Source organism: Sminthopsis crassicaudata, chromosome 2 (assembly GCF_048593235.1).
Source record: "Sminthopsis crassicaudata isolate SCR6 chromosome 2, ASM4859323v1, whole genome shotgun sequence".
In the NCBI taxonomy this organism is placed as follows: Eukaryota; Metazoa; Chordata; class Mammalia; order Dasyuromorphia; family Dasyuridae; genus Sminthopsis; species Sminthopsis crassicaudata.
The window spans coordinates 669,641,142-669,663,051 of record NC_133618.1 but is presented as its reverse complement, the minus strand read 5'-3'; the positions used below and the strand labels follow the sequence as shown (position 1 = coordinate 669,663,051).

The 21,910-nt window shown below is 35.2% G+C and overlaps 1 protein-coding gene across 1 annotated transcript in view; it reads right to left on the bottom strand.

Moving 5' to 3' along the window:
• Positions 1-21,910, bottom strand: part of PCDH15 (protocadherin related 15) — a 2,229,510-nt gene that overhangs the window by 206,664 nt on the left and 2,000,936 nt on the right. The window contains exon 25 of the mRNA XM_074297067.1: positions 21,316-21,432. Within this exon, the coding sequence (XP_074153168.1) occupies positions 21,316-21,432 (117 nt within the window). The remainder of the gene's footprint in view (positions 1-21,315; positions 21,433-21,910) is intronic.

Below are 21,910 nucleotides of genomic sequence, written 5' to 3'. Positions count from 1 at the left end.
AAACTGAATTTTGAGGAAAATATTAAGATAAGTTTGTTGAGCTAAATTCATATTTTAACCATTTAATCATTTAAAATCATCCCAATCTTTTTCTACTATTACTTTTGATCATTGATGGACCAGTATCATGGAGATGTGAATCATGATTACCAGGATCACAGAAAGAATATCAGATGACCAATAGTGATGGAAAGATCACACAGGATTTGTGGCATATTGTCCACGATACTTCCATAAATGACACTATCAATGAAATAGCATAAAAGGAGAAGAGGTAAGTTTCTCATGCAGCAAGATTGAAAGATAATGGAGGAACAGCTCCAGTGCTGAAACGGAATCCACTAAACTGATAAAAGCATCTGAGAAAGGTCTCTAGCAAAATGTTTAGATTTTCTGAGTCACAGAAATATGGATATCTGTATCCATTCCAGAGGATGAGAAGATTTGACACAATCATAATTTGTACTAGTAGAGAGAATACCCACTCTCAAGATATTGAAATACTATTTCAGCAGAAATTATTCTCAACAACAATGAAGGGAAATTGTTGAGACTTTACTGAATAAGCATTCTGATAAATTGAGGGTTTGAAGCCTGAAAAAGAAGAAGCTGTGTGCTGCTTTAAAGTACTTGAAAAGCTGTCATTTGACAAAGGAATTAAATTTGTTCTTGGTCTCAGAATGTAGAACAAGAAGCATTGGGTGGAAGTCTCAGAGACAAATTAAAGCTCGGGGGAAGACATAACTTCTTTTAATTAGACCTAACTTACAGTGCATTGGACAGCATTTGGGTGCTAGTGGGTGCTTCTTGTCTGAGAATTTTAAGCTGAGTCTGGCAGGCCACTTGACAGTTTATTGTAGGAGAGTTATTTTTATTTGTTGGGGGTGGGGTCGGACTAGACCATATGTCTGTGGCCAGCTTTTCTAACATTGGATCTTGTGAGCAGATGTCCGTGGCCAACCTTTCCAAAATTGGATCTTGTGATCTATTTTCCCTTTAAGTATCAGTTGTTGATCTGTTGTTGGATACAATACTAGTCATGTGATATAACGACAAAAAAAGATAATTAATGAGATGTCATCATATATCCAGGCTAGAGATTTGCCAAGCTTGCAAACGCAGGGAATTTCAATGAGACAGCAGTATCCCAGTGTAATTGTGTCCTCAATATCAGCAGGTATCCTGATTCAGTCATTTTTTAAAAATACATAATTATCTAGAAACAACTTCTTCAAATCCACATAATTGTCTTCATAATAATGGAAATTGCCTTTATCTGGGAACACTACAGCCTGTTATTATCATTAACCATACCCACATTAAGTAATTTGTTTTTAAGTACACAAAGCTGTTGAGATACTTTTCTCCCAGATGGCATTTCCCAACTTATTTTTCTTTCACTGTCTTTGAGAACAACACACCTGATTTATTCACTAGTTATATAATTGACAAAATCTCTAAAGAATCTGTTAACCTGGGAGATTATTATAAATGAGACTGAGTTCTCTTGCAAAACCTTAATTACTTATTTATGTGTGGACTCATTTACCTGGATGCTAGATCTGAAAATGGAAATAGTATCTTGAAATAGAACTAGAATTGTATATACAGGGATAGACAGATATACCATGTGCTTGTGATTTTGTTCATGTGGAGAACTTCCAACTGAAGAAACTCCCATTATTAATGTAGGTCAACACCTTTTCGACTCCTATTGTTAGAGAGATATCTAGAAGCATCATAAAGTTTGATGATTGGACTGGTCACTCAGCCAGTATGTTTCAGAAGTGATATATAAGTCCAGATCTTCCTAATTCTTACTTCTCAGCTACATACATTAAGGGTCTAAATTGGCAGGCCATCTGTCTAGCTTCATGTCACAAATCCAGTCATGGAGATTTTTTCATTAGAAATAGTGAGAATGATCAATTTCCATATTGTGTTTACAGATTTCCTACCTATTCTTTCAAGTCTAACTCCAAAGTCCCATTCTCCATGATACCCTTCCCTAGTCTTCAGCTGGTAACAACATTGTTCCTTAGACTTCAGATGGAATTTTGCTTTTCATGTCTTTATATGTTTTGTTCTGTTTTATTTAAATAAAAAAAAGAAAGAAAGCTTTTTGCTGATACCCTTTGTTTTTTCAATCACATTCATCCCTAACTATATTCCTCTTGTCCCACTTTTTACCTAAGTCTTCCTTTTTTTAGTAATTTATTGGGATGTGTGTGTGTGTGTGTGTGTGTGTGTGTGTGTGTGTGTGAGATGCATGGATCCTCTGATCTTTAATCTCCTCATTATAGTAACTAAGATTATAAAAGAAAAGAAAAAAACTTTAAAATATAATTTGAGTCTGATACAATATATACATCTTTATTCCCTCACATCTGAAATGTAGAGAAGAAGGGACATTTTAAAAATTCTTTTGGAACCAACTTTGGCCATCATAATTCGGTATTATTTAATTTCCTTTTATGTTTTTATTTTATTTCCCTTTATGTTTTCATAATCTAGAATAAATCCAATCATTTTTTTAAAAAAGAGCCTACTATGAACTAGCATTATGGTATATGCCAAAGATTTAAGTACAAGAAAGACAGTTCCTTCTCTCAAGGAGCTTACAGTCTAGAGGAATGAGGTGGTACAGTTTATAGAATGTTGGACTAAGAGTCAGAGGGATCTGACTTTGAACCCTGCCTCAGACAGGAATCTCCTAGCAAGCTGTATGGCTACCCTGGGCATGTTACCTGAGCTTTTCTACTTTAGGTAATATAATATCAGCATCTATTTGCTGAGGTTGTCATGAGTATAATGCTTGATAATTCATTAAAATCTTACAGAAATTCCATTTGAATTTATTACTTTTTAAATATTTCAGTTAATAAATGGTAACTACTAAGATCTTTTTGTGTTCTTGTTTTCCTGATACTGGTTACTTTGCTTTGTTTCTGATGCAATTATCATGTAATACTATTCATCTGAAATTTAAAGATTATCCCTTTAAGAGGCTCCACACTGGAGTATGGGCCATTTATTATTTCAGCTTTGTAAATACTACTGTTTTTCCTACAGTTAATGTTTAAAAATGCTTATGCAATGAATTGATGTACTGAATTTCATTGAGTTTTTACTTAAACTTTTCAGAACTTAATCATGAGAGAAGGAAGTGATATGTTCAAGTGTTTTTGCATTGTAAACAGCATTTGGAGGACCATATCCTTTACAGAAAGACTTTTATGAGAACTTTTCATAAGATATCTTCCCTAATGCTATTGAAATGTCAAAATGGAAAGATCACTGACTTTGGGAAGTCTAAGGACTTTGCTTTAAATCTCATATTTTGACTTTTTTCCATGTGATCTCAGTTTCTTCTTTAAAATGAGGGTCTTGAAACAGATGGCTCTCTCATCCCTTCCAGTTTTAAGTCGACAATCCCATGAAATCCTTAGCGGAGCATAGTGTTCCTGTTGGACAACACATAGTGTATGTTTTGAGCAGATGCTTGAAAACCTCAGCCCTATGTTCACTGCTGTCCAAAAGCATCTGGCATGATTTTAATGTTTCTGTAGAGAAAACTGTCGAGGAAGAGCTTCAAGGCTGCTGCATCTTGTGCTACCAAATTCTTTCAACCATAAAAGGAAAATAGAGTTAGCCAAGCTTTGGGGACCAAAGTCAACAACAGTGAATGCTGGGATCCTTTGGGCTTCCATGGCTAACACGTTCATATTGATAAATATAAGATCATTTGAAGAGGGAGAAAGTATTAAATAATGGAAGGTTCAGGGAATGCTTCCTATAAAACATGGCAACTGAATTGAACCTTGAAGAAATCTAACACTTCTATAAGGCAGAGCAGTCTGTCTGTGTTAGAGTTTTAGGGGTGAATGCTAGCACTGGGAGATAGCATAGACAAAGACCCAGAGGGTGGAGATGACAAGAGGAATTTAGGGAATAGCAATTAAGCTTGTTTGGCTGGAATATGGAGTACATGAAGCAAGTCTGTAAAGGTAATCTGGAATCATTCTGAAATAAAGGGCATTAAATGCCAAGCAGAAGAATTTGTACTTTATCCCAGAGGCAATGGGAAAATAACAATAGGCAACATTAACTCTACCAATATAATTGTCCTCAAGCTGAATCTATAAATAATAAACAATGGAGATGATTTCATTTTGAAAAAAATCCTCAGATAATCCTGTTTAGTAGCTTATTGGGCCCATGGTTTCTTTAGAAACCCTTTCCTTTTAAAGCCCCCTTATGCTATCTAATCTAATTATAACCCCCTGCCTATTTCACTGGGATATTTCTCACTAATTAAGCACTAGAGACCAATGGGATTGAGTCCAGGTCTACCTCATCTTCATTCTCACAGGCAGATAGGCACAGCAGCAATTGCTGAGTGCTGCTGAGCATCCCTAACAGAGAAATGGAAGAGAGTACCCACTAGGATCTATTTTCTCCCTGCCAGCCTCTCACTCAGCAAACTGGGTAAGCACTAGGCTAGTTCTTGAAAACCAGAATTTCCATCTCCATGGCTCACGATGCCCTAAATCCATTTTTTAGTACAACAAAAAGTGGGAATGTTGGGGGGTAGCGACAGATCGATCTGTGAAGATACTGCATGAAAAACTAGAAAGAACAAGTCTTTCAGAGGTGTAAAAAACAGGTTCTACCACCCCAGATGGTTTATGCCAGGAGTGGCTAGTTACCTCCCCTTCTCTAATGGAAGCAGCTAAATTGTGTGTGAGGTTGATTTGGGCTCTCACTGTTCAATTACACCCCCTGCTAATAGATTGTTAGTAAATGACTATTTGAAGATTTAACCATTTTGAGAAGATGCCCATGAATACCTGTATTATCCTGTCATTTTAATAAAACACGAGATACCTGCAGGAAGGGGGAAAAACACCACCATCACCATCACATTCCTGTTTTACCCCCTCTCGAGAGGAACAGAAGTGTCCTTGAGTGACTGAGATGGGTGGTTTAGCCACCTGCCCGAGCACTTTATAAATCATTTCACAGGTAGCTGATCGGAACAATGATAGGCCAATAGAGCTTTTAAATGTTCGCCATCAGTGGGAAAGAAAACCTGGTGTGTTTCCAATTACCAGTACCTTTATAAATGCAATTTCTGAAAAGAAAAAGAGTGAACAATGGATTATGGGATGGGGGATATCAGTTAATGTACAGTGGAATATTTAGAGTTTATAGGCTATAAATGTTAAAGTTTTATATATATATATATATATATATATATATATATATATACACACACATATATATATAAATATAATATGAAACTATATAATCACATGCATTTACATATATATGTGCATATATATGCATTTACATATATATGCATGTATATATATGCATTTACATATATATGTCTGTACATATATATGCATTTACATATATATGCATGTACATATATATGCATTTTATATATATATATATGTAAATTCACATCCATCTTTTCTCTCCTCCTCCCCTCCAAAAATTGTAGATTTTATGGATTGGCCAAAGACTAGCCTGAAAGCTGGTATGGTTTGGGTTTGAGATTCACCTCTGATACATATTGTCTCTGTGAATGTCACCTTGGACAAGTCATCTAATGGATCTGTGCCTCAAGTTCCCCTTTGTCAGACAAGGTAAGTATTGTATATGACTTTTACAGTACCTTCTAACGCAAAGTTATGGTACTATAAACTGACTCTAAAGGAAGTGACGTAGTCAATCCTAGATAGTATGTAGTGAAGTCAGAATTCTTCAAATCCAGACCCTCTAATTAAAAGCTCAGTATTCTAATCCTTCCACTACACTAAATTGTTCTGCACAATGTCCAGCAACCTTCACAATATTGACATTAAATGTGAGATAATACGCCAAAAAGAATAATAGGAATAAACTCTTCCCCCCTCAGCTCCCTTGCCCCCACCTCCAACTAAGAAATGTATTACTATTATAACAGGCAGTTATCCAAATGATAACATATAGATTTAATCTCACACTGTTGATTCCTTCTAGTGAGTCTCTGGTTTGGTTTTGTTTTAATTGACTTCTCTTTGTACTTGCCCAGAAAGCTCTGGTTGTATCCTTTGAAGTCTAGCCTGGTGAGAATGTCAGTATACTTAAGTACCTTCAAACATTAACTTAATGAAATTTACTTTAAGGCACTTTAGAATGATTTGGCTCCAAAGTGTGAGTTGGAAGGGATTCTAGAGATCATCCAATGTAAGAAATGTGCTACTCTCTTGCACACTCTCTTATGCCAATTGTTATTCGAAAGACCACTTGTTAAGTTCTTACTAGGTGCTAAGCCGGTACTTAACAATTCTCTAGCACAGGGTTCACACCTTCAGTTCACACCTTTAAAAGAGTTCTGAAAAGGAGTTTACACACCTTTAAAAGGAGCAAGTTCATTGGTTGTAAGTAGTTCCCACAAGCCCCTGGGAGTACCCACAAGCCCATTCTCTGGGAGGATAAAAAGAGGTAACATTGAGTCTGAGGGAGCAGTTGGGATTGGGGAAGGACAAGACTACCAGAGAGAACTTCAGGGAAGCTGGAGAAGATTCAGAGCCAGGATTCAGGAAGAAGAGGATTCGAGATTCTACCTTTACTCTGGTTGGAGGTTCCAGAAGCCTCCCAAGAAACCTGCTCGCAGAGAAGGATTATACTTGAGAGATGACAGGACATTACAACCACCAACCTATTTTTTTGATCTTTGTCAGAAGTTGGAAACATGTACTGGCCAGGTTCCAAAAGTTTTAGAAGCGATATCACATGGGTCCAGCAGATGGAGGTGCCGCATAGTACAAGAGAACTCTCAGACAAAACATTATAAGACCTTTTATAAGTTACAGAGCAAGATATGAGTGTATTATTGCTTTGGAGGCATTCCACAGAGAAAGGCCCAAAGGTCTGTATTTCCAACCTCTGATAAAGAATAAGAATGAAATCACTTCCCTAAACAAATTCTGATCATGTCTGACCCTGAACAGTTGACATTTTTTTCCGAGAAAAGGTATTGGTAAATTAGTTAGTCCTTCGCTTCATAGTGATTTGTCAAACAGAAAAGCATTAGTTTCACAGTCATTGACACACCAGGTGACATTTTTACTATAGGACTTTTTTTTTATTTAAGTAATGATAACACAGTAATAAAAATAACTAAACCAACGAACTGTCCAAATTGATAACCCAACAGAAAGAAAACTGTTATTATATAAATGGAGTTCACTTCCTATAGAGGGCCAATGTTTTATTAAATATAGTGACCCTCCTGTTAAAAAGCTTTTTCTATTTTTACTGGTGCCCTGAGATGCATTCATGGAAAAAGGATAAAGGTGTAGGATTTTTATTTATTTATTTTCATTTTGCACCTGACTGGTTTATACTTTTGTCCTTGAGAAGACTCCATTTTGTCATATGGATGTCAGGCTGAATAATATGTATTCCCCAAATTGACAGCTCTATCTATGTCTTGTCACTGGCATTCAAGGGGGTCTCTGAAGACAGGAGGATTCACATCTTCTAAAACATTACTCCAAAGGGGAGGCTAGAACTTGATATTTAGGAGGTATGGGAGGAGCCAATCAGTGGGTGAGAAGATGGGTCACCCTCTCCATAACAGCTAGTACTGGGGCTTGTCTCCAATAGAACTACATAAATCTTCACCTCACATCACTTTTCAACTCATATCCTTTTCTCCATTGTGCAATCTCCCAATCTCCCCCTCTTCCTCAGGCAGGTGTTGGTTGCTCAGAATAATCACTACCCATTTGCTGCTATTTGGGTATCCATAGGAGCAATTACCCAAGGGATGATGGGAAAATTCTAACTCCTGCCCCCAATAATCTCACCCTTGTTTCCACTATCATCTCATTAAGCCAGCAGGTGCCCCTGGAAGAATGGACTTTGGTGGTGGAGAGTAAGAATCTATCACTCCCCTCTGCACCTTACATGAGGCAGTCTCTCAGAGTGAGCATACAGGGATTTTAATAGAGCACAGCATTTAATACATTATCTCCTCCTAAATTTTCCTTTTTCCCAAACTTCCCTATTTCTGTGGAGGGCTCTATCATTCTTCCAGACGCTCAGATTCACATTAGAGCTTTCTTCAATATCTTTTTTTTTTTTCTTTGCTCACTCCACATTTCCTATCAGTTGCCAAATACTATCATCCTCTCATGTATCACATTTTCTGCCCTCCTATCAACTCCTTCAGTCTATGTCCACATTGCTCTTCCTTTGGATTAACAGCTGTAACCATGTCAGCTACTTTTCCTTCCCTTCAATAAGCCCCACTGGCTTTTGGGTTTGATTATAAAATCCTTTGTTTAGAACCCGACCCCTCATAATACTTCCATTTTTCTTATATTCTTATGTTATTATATTATTTCTTATGACCTGTCTCCATATATTCTAGGATTCATTTGCACATTATACTCTTGTCTCTTCATTCTGTGCCCAGTTACTGCTTGTACCCCATGTCTGAAATTAATGACAGTTAGGTGTTATAGTCAATAGAATGCTGGGTTTCCTATCAGGAAGATAGGAAATTGAAATCCTGCCCCAGGAACTCTAGTTCTCTCTTTGCCTCAGTTTACTCAACTGTAAAATGTGAACAATAACAGCCTCTCCCTCATAGGACTGTTGTGACAAGCTAAGTAGATAATATTTATAACGTGCTTAGCAGAATAGCTGGCATCTAGTAGATATTTCATAAATATTTATTCCCTTCCCCTTGAAATGGATTCCTTCTTGACTTCTGCCTCCTGGATTCCCTGGTTTCTTTTAAGAGAAAGTTTGACCTACACCTTCAGAAGATACTCTTTTTTTATCAAATTGAAAATGCCTTCTATATGGAGTTACCTTCCCACTTAAACTGTCTTCAACTGTACATAGTTGCCATACAGAGTTGTATTCATGTTGTTTCCTCCATTAAAATGGCAGTTCCTTAAGGACCTTAATTGTTTCCCTTCCTCTTTTTCTTTGTATTCAATGTTTGGCACTTTGACTGGAACATACATAGATAGCACTTAATAATGAATGCTTGCTGTTAAGGACTATGGCTTCTCTCTAAGAGAGAAAGTTCAAGCAAAATTTGAATGACTGCTGGCTGTGTACATTTATATTGGTGATCCATTTGCCTATGACTTGGAGTAGATGCCTTTTGAACTTCCTGCTAAAGCTCAAATTCTAGGATTCTATGACTTATTTTTTTCTTGTCTAGCCCATCTCTCACTCAGTGGCCAATGTGATTCCTTCAAAGTGTAGGTGTGTCTAACCCTATCAGTTTCCTGTTCATAGGCTTTAGGGGCTCTCTATTAATTCTAGGTTCAACTATTCTTTCCTTTTCATCTCATCTTTATTAATTTAAAAGTCCATCTCATCATTACTTAGATATTAATTATAGTAGATAGATGTAAGAATTTTAAAATACTCAATTACCTTTGGGAAGGTACTTTTTTTTTTTTTCAGATGGAATGGGAAATCACAAATTCTTTTTAACCTTTAAATCTAAGTAAGCTAGGTCTTATAGAGAGGTAGATTTCTGCTGTAGACTAGGGAAGAATATTTGTGAAATCCAGTAGTGTTCTGAGTAGTTTACAGATGAGAAAACTGAAGTAATTCAAATGATGTGCCAAAGGCCACAAAGTCAATATCAGAGCCAGTTAACTGATTCCAGATTCAGCCAGATCGTTCCATAGTTGAGGAAAACTAAGGCCCAGAGAAACGAAATGCATTGACCAAAGTTACAAAGGTGGAAAAGTCACAGAGTGAACATTCAAAATATGCCTTTCATACTCCAAATTCAGCATTTTCTTCACTAAATCATAGAGCTTTAATCTAGAATGTATCAGATAGGAATTCATTATTTCAAAAGCAAAAAATCCCCCAAGAGTTCATTTCTCCATTCTTGACCCTTTGTTTTTAACATTAGTTGGTAAGGGAAATTCCATTTGAGAAAGGATTCAAGGTCAAGTAAGCTTCTTATACTACGCTAGTATTACTGTTCAGTCACTCCCCCCATTTCTCTGCTTGGAAAGATATAAACTATAACAGATGAGTATGAACAGTTGAATTGTGAGTAATCTCACAATTTTTTTTGGTCAAGATGTCCTAGAGATTATAAACTTCTTAAGAGCAGGAAATATTTTACTTTTTTTTTTTTTTTTTGAACAATTATTCCTTATGTACCTGGAGTACAGTAAGATAAAACAAACATTTTAGTCACCTAAAGTGTTTGTTGATTTAATGACTGATAATCAACTGAGTTGACTAGCATTTATGTTTTGTTTTGTTTTTGCTTTTTTCCTTTGCATCTTCAATGTTTAGCACAATGCCTGGAATATAGTAAGTTTTCCATAAATGCTTATTGATTGGCTAGACTACATGTCAGTCATTACACTGACAAAAACCCCAAATCAACTCAAGATACTTCCTGCCCATAAGATACTTACATTCTATTTGGAGTTATTGGTTTGGGCATGTCTCTCTATATAGACTTAGATATGTGTGTGTGTGTGTGTGTGTGTGTGTGTGTGTGTGTGTGTATAAATATATATATATATATATATATATATGTATATATATATATATATATATATTTATAGGATATAAACATATACTTCCATATATATGTACATACATATGCTAATAATTGACTTTATATATACATATGTATACATATACATATATATGTGTATATATATATGTATACATATATATATGCATATACATACATATGTTCCCCTCTCCCAAAAGGTAAGAGATTTAAAACTAGAGGGGGACCTTCGATATTAACATGTCAACCTCTACTCTTCTTTTACAAATTAGTTAAATTGAGGTCTAGAGCCATGAAATCAGGTTTCCTAGGTTACACAGCTAATAAATGACAGAGGTAGGCTTCCCGTCTCAGTTCTAGGGGACCAGATCTAACTCTCCTACATCTTTGACGAAAACTCAGTCCTCTGAGACTACTGCATCTTTGAAGAACATTAAGACTCTCCCATCTCTAAATCTATGGTTACATGATTCTAAGGCTCAATCCTCTCACCAGCTTAGAGAAGAACAAAGGCACTCATTGTTTACCAAAACTACCATAGATTCCCAACATATTACTGTATTGTCTCCAAAAGGAAAGAGAAAGCCTGTGGAGGAGCATTGTTCCAAAAGCAGTTTTCTTTTGTCAAAGTTTGGAGAGAAGTGTCTCTGGTGGGCAGGTAGGAAAGGTTAACTTTTTTTTTTTTTTTTTAATATCTAGGATGATCAGTCATTCCCTCTTGCACGTCTCTTGTGAACTGTATAATGTCAACTCTGTTAGAGACGCTAGAAGGAAAATAAGACCCTGAATAACTTCACTGAGGAGGATAGGGCATTCTCTAGTGATTAGTTTCCTTCCTTTAGAAATCACTCTAGCTTTGGACACTTTGAATTTAGGAATTCTTTAAGATTCAGGATCTATGTTCACTTTGGTTCATAGTGCTTCCATTATCAGGGTTCTCTTGGTAGGTTTTTTTTTTTTTTTTTTCCAGATGGTCCCATTGCTTCTATATTATAGTTTAAAGTGAATGTGTATACATATATACGTACACATATATATAATTTACACATATATGTAAATATATTTACATAACATATGTAAAATTATAAGATTAAAGGTTTTAGGACTTGAATAACTTCAAGATTACAAGATTTAGAACAGAAAAGGGTCCTTAGAGATTATTGGATATAAAACCTTCATTTTACAGATGAAGGTGCAGGGGTCATAAAATCAAAGATAATTTAAAGATGGAAGACAAACTAGAATAGACCTTTCCATCTCTCCACACCCTCCCCATCCCCAGGGGTCTTTAAATAAAGGTTAAATGACCCCTTGTCAGATGTCACATAGAATATATTTTTGGTCAAGTGTGGGCTATGAAAAATGACCCCTGAAATCGCCACCAACCATGTCATTCTGTAATTCTCTAGCTGTTTGATCAACAATGGGCCCATTGCTATTCCCTGGATATTTTGGCTCTTTTTAATACTGGATACAACTGGATTTTTGAGCATAGGCAAGTCATTCCCCCAACAATGATATGTCTTCTACTTCTAAATCGAAGATCAATCAACCAACCAGTCACTCAATAAAAAAATCATTGTGTTCTTGCCATGTGCCAGACACTGTTTTAGATACAATGAAATACTACCTGTTCTCCAAGTGCTTTTTGTCTTTTATGGGAGACAATATATAAATAAATGTGTGTGTATCTATGTGTATGTATATGCACATATATGTGTGTGCTTGTGTGTGTGTACACATACACACACACACATATATATATATATATGTACATATATGAATATACAATGTAATTCGAAGATATATTTTGTAGTAAAATTCCAAAAAGTATGTGGATTAGAGGGTGAAAGAAGGGAAAACAGAAGGCATTTCAGGCATGAATCCTAGCTGGTGCAAAGACTGTGAGGCAAGGGATGGAGTATCATGAGGGGGAAACTGCAAGAAGGCCAGTTTTGCTGGATCATAGACCGAGTTAAAGGGAAGAAAGGACAATAAAGCTATAAAAGTAGACTGGAGTTATGATGTGAATGATCAGTGCCAAAGAAAAGAGTCTGTATTTCATCCTGAGGATAGGAGGAAACCATAGGTGTGGAATAATGTACACACTTTGGGAACATCAATTTAATAATGGTAATGGAAATTGAGAGACTTAAGGCATGGGATTCAATCCAATTGATACTGACGTCATCTCAACAAGAAATGAGGAAGATCTGAACAGGGAGGCAACAGGAGATGAATGTAATATACCTGGAGGTAGACTCAATGTGGAATAATGTAGAAAAGGGGTCTGAGTGTGTGAAACAGTGTCCGGGATGACTGCAGTAGTCATCGCCAAAGTAGGGGTTAGGAAAAGGGTTCACTTTTGGGAGAAAGATAATGAGTTGTGTTTTTGGGCATAATCAATTTATAATGCTTTGGCATTACATATCCAGGATCCAAAAGGCAATTGATGATGGAAGGCTGGAGGGCAAAAGAGATATGGGGGCTAGATATCTGCATATGAGTGGTATTGTATAGGGATGATGATTAAACATGGGCTCATGGGAAAGTCATAAAGACATCATAGAGGCAAATTTAATAATTTCCCTTGTTCAAAAGCTTTGGTTTTCTCATCTATAAAACTGAAAAAACTGGCATCTCTGGGCATCTCTGAAGTGCCATATAGCTCTATATAGACTATTGAGTCTATACATCCATGATGATTAATATACTATATATATCTATCTATATATATATATCTTTACCTCTTCTACTCCACAAGGAATAACTGACCTTGGAAGACTTCAGTGTATAATCTTTAACATTTGTGATATGGATTAAAAGATTAAAAACAAATACCCCCTCAAAAGAAACAAATGAAAACAAAAACAAAACAAAAAACAAAAACAAAACCAAAAACAAAATCACAATCAATCAACCAACCAAACAAAAGATGTAAGCAAAGAAGACCTAATAGCAAATTCATTTCATATAGTGAAATCTCATCTCCACTTTAATTCAATTTTCTTCAATAAACATCTGATTTGCAACTGGGAGGGGGCGGTAGTGAATAGAACTTTTGACTTAAAATCAAAAAGACCAAAGTTTCTATCCAGTCTCACATTCTTGCTAGCTGTGTGATCCTAAGCCAATTACTCAACTACATCTGCCATAGCTTTCACATCTATTAAATGTGGGTAAAAATAACTCCTTTTCACAGTGGTTGTGAAAATCAAATGAGATAAGATTTGCAAAGAGCTTTGGAAACTTTAAAATGCTATGCAAATATAATTGTAATATTACTGTTGTTGTTGCTGTTGTATTTCATTTATCTATGAAGACAAAATTAGGTGGAAGATATGACTGTTGACCAAGAGGGACTCCCATTTTAGCAGGAGATATGAAACATGGATACAACTACTTTGAAATCAGGGCAGCTGTTTCTTTGTAATTGCACACGCATGGGGACATTATTTAAGTTACCCTATATATACTCTATATCCATCTAGAATATATCTATTTGAAGAATTGTACAATCTATTGGATTACTTGCTATCTGGAGAAGGAGGTGAGAGAAAGGGAGGAAGAAAAAAATTGAATCACAAGGTTTTGCAATGGTGAATATTGAAATCTATGCATGTTTTGAAAATTTTAAAAAAATTAAATGAATATATCTATTCATGTAAATATCTTCCCTGTTAAAATGTAATCTCTTTGAGGATAGGGACCATCTTGGGTTTTCCCATTGGTTAGCAAAGTAACTGACATAAAATAGCATTTAATAAATGCTTTTTCATTTATTTGTTGAAGAAAAAATATGCAAAGGGTTATGGACACAGAAAAAAATCACTCCCTTTGGAAGAAATCAGGAAGTCTTCATGGAAATTGTAACATTTTAATTGGATATTGAAAAATAAAGAATTTTTAAAAACTTTTATAATTAAGCTCAAAAAAGTCTGCCATAGGTTCAGATAGGTCCAATAGGTTAGATTTTGACACCACTACAAGAATAAAGGGCAATGGAGTTGGGGATATTTAAGATGAAAGAAGAAAAGATATAAAGAAGATATAAAGACAGGAAAGCTATCTTTGAGTATTTGGAAACCTGTCATATGTAAGATGGAGTAGTCTTACTCTTCTTAGAAGTTCCAGATGACAGATAAAAATGGGCAGAATCTACAAAGAGTCTTTGTTTGAACTAAGTTTAAAAAAAAAAGTATCTGAATGATTCCTCTCTCCAAAAGGAAACACCAATCACACGTAAAAAAGTATAACCCCTTAATCCCTATGGAGGTCTTCAAGAAGAGGACTGATGACCAATTATGAATCATGTTCCTAAAAATTAAGAGTTGGCTTTAATGACTGTTGAACTCACTTATCATTCCTCAATTCCATATTTTGAATGAGTATGTATCATTCAAAGGGGTTAAATTTTGAGAGCAAAATGTCCCTGGAATTTCCAAGGCATAATTTTTCAAGGAACTAATACATGATTATTATTTATACTATTAATAATTACATAAAATAGCACAAACATATCCCAATATCTAAATGAGAAACAAATGACATTGCGAATGTTGATATGTCAATGTCATCTTTATCAGAATTAGTGGCTGATGTCATTCAAAGAAGGAAAGGAAGTTGAATTATTTTTCCTTGAAAAATAATCAATGATAATTTAGAAAACACAAAACTAAAAATTGAATCTCTATACATATGATTTTTTTAAAAATCACTTGGAATAAGAATTTTAATCAGATAATTTTTTAGATTTAGAATGAAATTACCATGTTCCTCCTATCTTTTCCTTCCCTCCATCTCTTCTTCCTTTCTTCCTTTCCTCTTCCTCCTCTTCATCTCTTCCTCCTCCTCCTCTTCTTCATCCTTTTCTTTCTCCTCTTCCTCTTCTCCTCCTCTTCTTTTTTCTTCTACTTCTGCTTCTCTTTCTGTTTCTTCTATCTCTATTTCTGTCTCCATCTCTCCCTTTCATTTTTAACCTGTTTTATCTTTTAGGTTACTTTTTTGTTTTTTTAATTTTCCTTAAATGCTGCTTTGATCGTGTTATTTCTCTATTCATCAATGTCAATAGTTCTATTTGTCTTTAGAATGACATAAACTACCCCATTTGGCTTTTGAAGTTCATTGTAACCTTCCCCTAAGCCACTTTCCTGATTTTAAGATTCCTTTTGCTACCAATTCCAGATTTTGTAGTCTACCAAGACTGGCCCATTCATTTACTTTTCCTCACACACAATCCTGAATCTTCCGTCTCTTTGCCTTTGACCTGGCTGTCTGCTATGTTAGGAATTCTCCACTGCTCCCTCTTGAATTCCTGTTTCCTTCAAGAGTAAGATTCTCCCCATCCCTGAGGTCTGTTCACCCTCAAAGTGTTCTCTTTTCTATGGCCCCTTCTTTCATTTGTGAGTTCTTCCAAAACCACCATTTTCAAAAAATTGATTCAAGGCATTTATTGACTTGATTTAACTTGAGACCTTTTTTGATTATGCCCTCTGCCAGTGCCCTTTCTTTTTAAACTACTTTATCTTTATTAAGTATTTAAAATTAAATAACATTTAGTATTAATTAAATTAATACTTAATACTAAATAATACTTTGTACTTACTTAGTAAATACTTACTTATAGTAATGTAATTTATTATTTCCTCCTTCAATCCCCCTCCTCTGCCTCCCTTCGATAGAATATAAGTTCTGGGAGGAAAAAAAAAAAACTTTTTTTTTTAAACTTTGATATTCTCAGGACACAGTACTCCAGGATGCTTGCAAAATATTGGTTTTTAGATTGACTGCTTGATTGTCTGAGTCTTGAAAACACAGACTGGATATATCTAGTGCTAATTTCTGACCTACCCACAATATTGTGTAGTAGGATTTGAAGTGAGATGACTTGGCTAATAAATTTTAGTTCACCAATTTAAATTGTAACAATTGTAATTTTTGAAAATGGCCCCTATGGTTTTGTTGGTATAATCATCATTTTAACAGATATTATAAGAGCTTAAATAATTTCTCAACTTAGTTATCTTATAATCCTCTGGTGTAAGAGGTCCTTTAAATGTTATTATACTTATTTTATAGATGATGGGACACATTTTTAGAATAATGACTCTATTTGCACAGGGTCATACCACTAATTAGTGCTGGAGGCAGAATTTGAACCAGGACTTTTTGGGTTTCAAATGCAATAATTTTTTCCTCCTTATTGCTTTTTGAGCATGGCAATTCTGACATATATATGCCTGAGTCATACTTTTCAAAAATTCCTATTTTTGTCACAAATATAATATATGTGTATATGTGTATGTGTTTGAAGGCTATTTAATAAAAAATGGATTAGCCTTGTTCCATTTGGCTTTTTAGAATAGAAATGAAACAATAAGTGGAAGATGATGAGGGCCAGATTTCAGATTGGCATTATGGGATCATACAATTAGAGCTCAAAGAGATTTTAGAAGTCATGAAGGCCCATCTCTTCATTGTTACAGCTCAGGAAACTGAGGAACAGAGAAATGAAATAACTTGCCTTGGTCATTTTCTCTGGCTGCCCTTCATGCCTGCAATGCTCTTCTTCTTCTGACTTCTCTCAAGTCTCATCTACAACACTACTTCTCTCTAGAAGGTCTTTCCAATCTCACAATTCTCTTGTCTTTTCCTTGTAAATGATTTTCTTTTTTATTCTGTAGATACCTCATTTGTAGGTATTTATTTGTTTGTTATAACTTTGATTTGATCATGAAATCTTTTTTTTTAATTTAGAATTTTTTTTCACAGTATATATGCATGAGTAATTTTTTTAATAATATTATCCCTTGTATTCATTTTTCCAAATTATCCCCCCCTCCCTCTACTCCCTGCCCTCGATGACAGGCAATCCCATACATTTTACATGTGTTACAATAAAACCTAGATACAATATATGTGTATAAATCCCATTTTCTTGTTGCACATTACGTATTAGATTCCAAAGGTAGAAGTAACCTGGGTAGATAGACAGTAGTGCTAACAATTTACATTCACTTCCCAGTGTTCCTTCTCTGGGTGTAGTTATTTCTGTCCATCATTGATCAACTGGAAGTGAGTTGGATCTTCTTTATGTTGAAGATTTGATCATGAAATCTTGAGGGTAGGAACTGTCCTTTGAGTCTCTATATTCTCAGTACTTAATAATGTCCAACACATGCTAAGTGCTTAATAAATGTTTGCTATTAACAGACTGACACAGGGCCCATTACCCTCAAATCCAAGACTCCTATGATCTCACTGTCCTGCTTCCTAACAATGAAAGATATTCAAAAGTTAAATAAATTTCTTTGAGATTCAAGTCTTCAACAATTAATTACTAAATATTTACTACTAGGTGCACAGCACTGAGAAACCGAGTTGCTTCTTGGTGGCAGTCCTCAAGCAAAACCTAGAGTTGTTGGTCATTTAATAGAATATATCTTTGGTGAATAAGATCATTGAGTTCATTTTGTATTATTTTACTTTTATTCCCCAAATTTACTAAAGAATTCAATTGAATATTACCAATTTAGACAATATTTTCGGGGTATTTACTTGAGTATGTGTATGCTTGATAGATAAAGTAAGTGTATTTAGGCTCAGGAAGACAAAGTCAAATATCACCTCTGCCATTACTAGCTGTGTGATTATAGTCAAAATCCTTCCCCTCTCTGGGATTCAGATAACTCCTTGGGATTTGCCATTAACCTCTATGACTGACAGTTCATCATAAAATGCAGAAACCATAGTCCTTGTGCATATGTAACACTTGGTGTACTTGAAAATGATCTTGGCCTTTATTTCCCTCAAAGTATTGTCTCTTAAACATCCCTAGCTGTGAGATCTCAATGATTACCATCATCATTTCTTCAGCATTTCTTTCCTGGATTATTGCAATAACCTTCCAGTTGGCTCCCTGACTTAGGCTTCTCCACAGTTGATTCTGTGTCTAAACAGAGCTGCCAAAATGATTTTCCTGATATAGTGGGAAGTCAGGGGGATTTGGATTCAAGATTGGTCTCTGACACATATTGCTATATGATCCTGGTCCAGATTTGCCCATATTAACCACCTTTTCTTCCCCTAACATAACACTCAGTAAATTTCAGAAGCTTTCTATTACCTCCAGTTTTGAAAATATATAGACCTCTGTTTGTCATTTAGAGCTAACTTTTTGGAATTGTTTTTTACTTTTCTGGTCTTCTGACTACTTCCCTCTATGAATTCTATAGTTTAGATAAACTCGCCTGCTTCCTATTCATCATTCATGGTACTCAGTCTTTTGTCTCCGCCATATTGCATTTATTGGTACCCATTCATCAAATCTATCTCACTTCTTAAAATTTCAGAATTTCTTCAAGATTCAGTTCAAATTGCATCTTACATGGGAGACTACTCCTACTGTTTGTAACTGCTAGGACTGTCCTTATTCAAGTTATCTGCCATCATCTAATCGGAATAAACTGGCTAAATTTGCATGTATGCAGATGTGCTTCCAATTAGAAAGTAAACTCCTTGAGATCTTGAGTTTATTTTTGTTTGTACCTGCAACTTAGATCCCAGAGCCCTGAATATAATAAACATTTGATAAATGTTTATCAACTAGATAATTGATTAATATGACAAGAGTTTTCAAACTACAGGGGATCTCAGAGGCCATATAGTCTAAGCCTTTCATTTTCTATATTTTCTATAACCTCCCTTGGAGGTTAAGTGACTTTTCTAAGATAATAGAGCTGAGGTGTCTTCTGACTCCAGAAAGTGAATGTAGTTCAGATGAGATTTGAATTTACCTTCATGAGCTTCAAAATTCAGTCCTCTTCCCATTGTACTATATAGTGCAATCTGAAGATAACATTGTCTTTGTTATTAGAAACTCATTTCATTCAGTTTTTAACTGCCCTGTCAAGTCATACGCCAAACTTACAAGTGATTTTCATTCATATGAAACCACTTTTAGCTTCTTTATTTTCTATTGAGTTATTTAAAAAGTAGCTACCAAAATTCAAATGCTACTCATTCAACTTCTCAGCTATTTATTAGTAAAATATATGCAGATTAGATTAGGAATAGAAATTTTGATATTTAAAATCAACTTTTGAATTTTCCTGGCTTCTGTTTTTTTTTCCTCACTTTCCCTCCTATTTTCTCTCATTTTCTTTATTTTTATATAGTGAACAGAGATAAGTATCCAGAAAATCTCATCCCATTCCCAGGGTAGACACAAATGTTGTTGGAATTAAGTAAACTTTCTTTACATATGTCATTTGGGTATTCTAAGACTGAAATATTACATACAAAGTACTCTGAAATCCTTGTAGTAAGTGGAGTCATGGTGGTAGTCATGGCCTATTATTAACTCTCATCAGAGAGTCAGTAACAAACAATTATTAACTACCTACAAGCACTGCTAGGGATAAAGAAGAAGAAAGATAAGGAATTTGCAATCTAGTGGAGGTAGACAGAAAGTGAAGCCTTTGACACATACTGGATAGCTCTGGGCAAAACACTCAACCTCTCAATGCTATGGGCAATTCTTTAAATTTATTAATTGAAAAAAAAAATATCCTCCTGTATAAGTGAGAACTTATCTGCCTAGAAGTTTCTCTTGTTAATAAATTGCAGATCTAGTCTCTATCCATTTATCTCTTCAGGAGATTTCTAAACTTGTTTGCCAGTACAATGGTATTTTGAGTGAGACCTATGTTCAGGGCTTGCTGAACTTGTGCCATATAAAGATAGGTAGAAAGAAATGTTTCTGTTTAGGCTGGAGAAGAGAAGGCTTAGAAGGGCCAGAAATAATTTCAAGTATTTGGAGGACTACTTTATGAAAGAAATCTTCAAAAAAAGAAAAGAGAAGAAAAGAAAAGAAAAGAAGAAAAAAGAAAAGAAAAGAAAAGAAAAGAAAAGAAAAGAAAAGAAAAGAAAAAGAAAAGAAAAGAAAAGAAGAAAAAAATAAAAAGAAAAGAAAGAAATCTGGGACTTCCTCTGGGGCCCAGAAAGCAATCCCTGGAGCAATGGATATAAATTGCTAAGAAGCCAATTTGGGCTTGAGATAAGAAAGCAACTTCATAACCATTAGTGCTATCCTTAAGCATCTCAGGAGAAGGTGATTTGCCACCTTTTGGAGTTCTTTTTAATTAAAAAAAAATTATTGAAATTTTTTTTATTTTCAAAACATATTTTCAACATTGATTCTTGCAAAATCTTGTGTTCAGATTCCCTCCCTTCTCCCCATCCCCTCCCTTAGATGGCAAATAAGTCAATATATGTTAAACATAATATATATATGTGTGTGTGTGTGTGTACATATATATGTATGTATGTATAAATCAAATAAAGGCATATGTATTTATACAATTATCTTGCTGCACAAGAAAAATCTATTTAAAAAGGAAGAAAAATGAGAAAGAAAATAAAATCCAAGCAAACAACAATAAAAGTCAAAATGCTATGTTGTGATTCACACTCAGTTCCCACAATCCTCTCTCTGGGTGTAGATGGCCTTCTTCATCACAAGATCATCAAAACTGCCCTCAGTCACTTAACTCCCAAATGCCTCAGGGGAAAAAAAATCATCTAACTCATTGGGACGATGCATGACAATTATTACACAAAATATAATAAATGGGAGACCTCAAAACCCATACTCATCACCTTGATTATTCTATGGACACAGAGGAATGCTTATTTGAGTTTAAGGTTTTCTTTCAATAATTGAGAATGTTAAGTCAACTTACTGGAGGATCCGCATCTTCAGCAAAAACAGTAGTGATCAGTGTGCCCTTGACTGCATCTGGAGCAACCATCCCTTTGTAAAGGCGTTTGGAAAACACGGGAGGATAATCGTTCATATCCTGCAAAACAAAATTTGTAGTTGAGTCCAAACAAGGTTAGAGAGGAAGCAGCAGTGGCTCCTTCAGCCTCTCCCCATTTACTCTTTTTGGATTATAGAACCCATTTGCCACTGTCAGTCCCTGGTACTCAATTCCATTATTCTCACATCAGTTTGGCACCCAAGAGAATGTGGCCAGATTCCCCATACAATTTTAATGTGTGAGATAGCAGCAGAAGGTAATTCAGCTTAAATACAGTCTGTCACCCAGAAAAAAAATAAAGCATGGAGAAGCTTGTGACAGAAACTTCCTAAGATGCTTCCAGTCACATGGCTGAAAAGTTCCAAGGCACTAAGGGATTTTGAACATCTATTAAAAAAAAAAAAAAAAAAGTGCTAAGCTAAGAGACAGGTGATTAAAAACAACAACAGCAACAGCTGGGGAAAAACCTCCTCCTCATCTGTTTTGTTGAAATAGCAACTGTTTTATCCAGTAATCA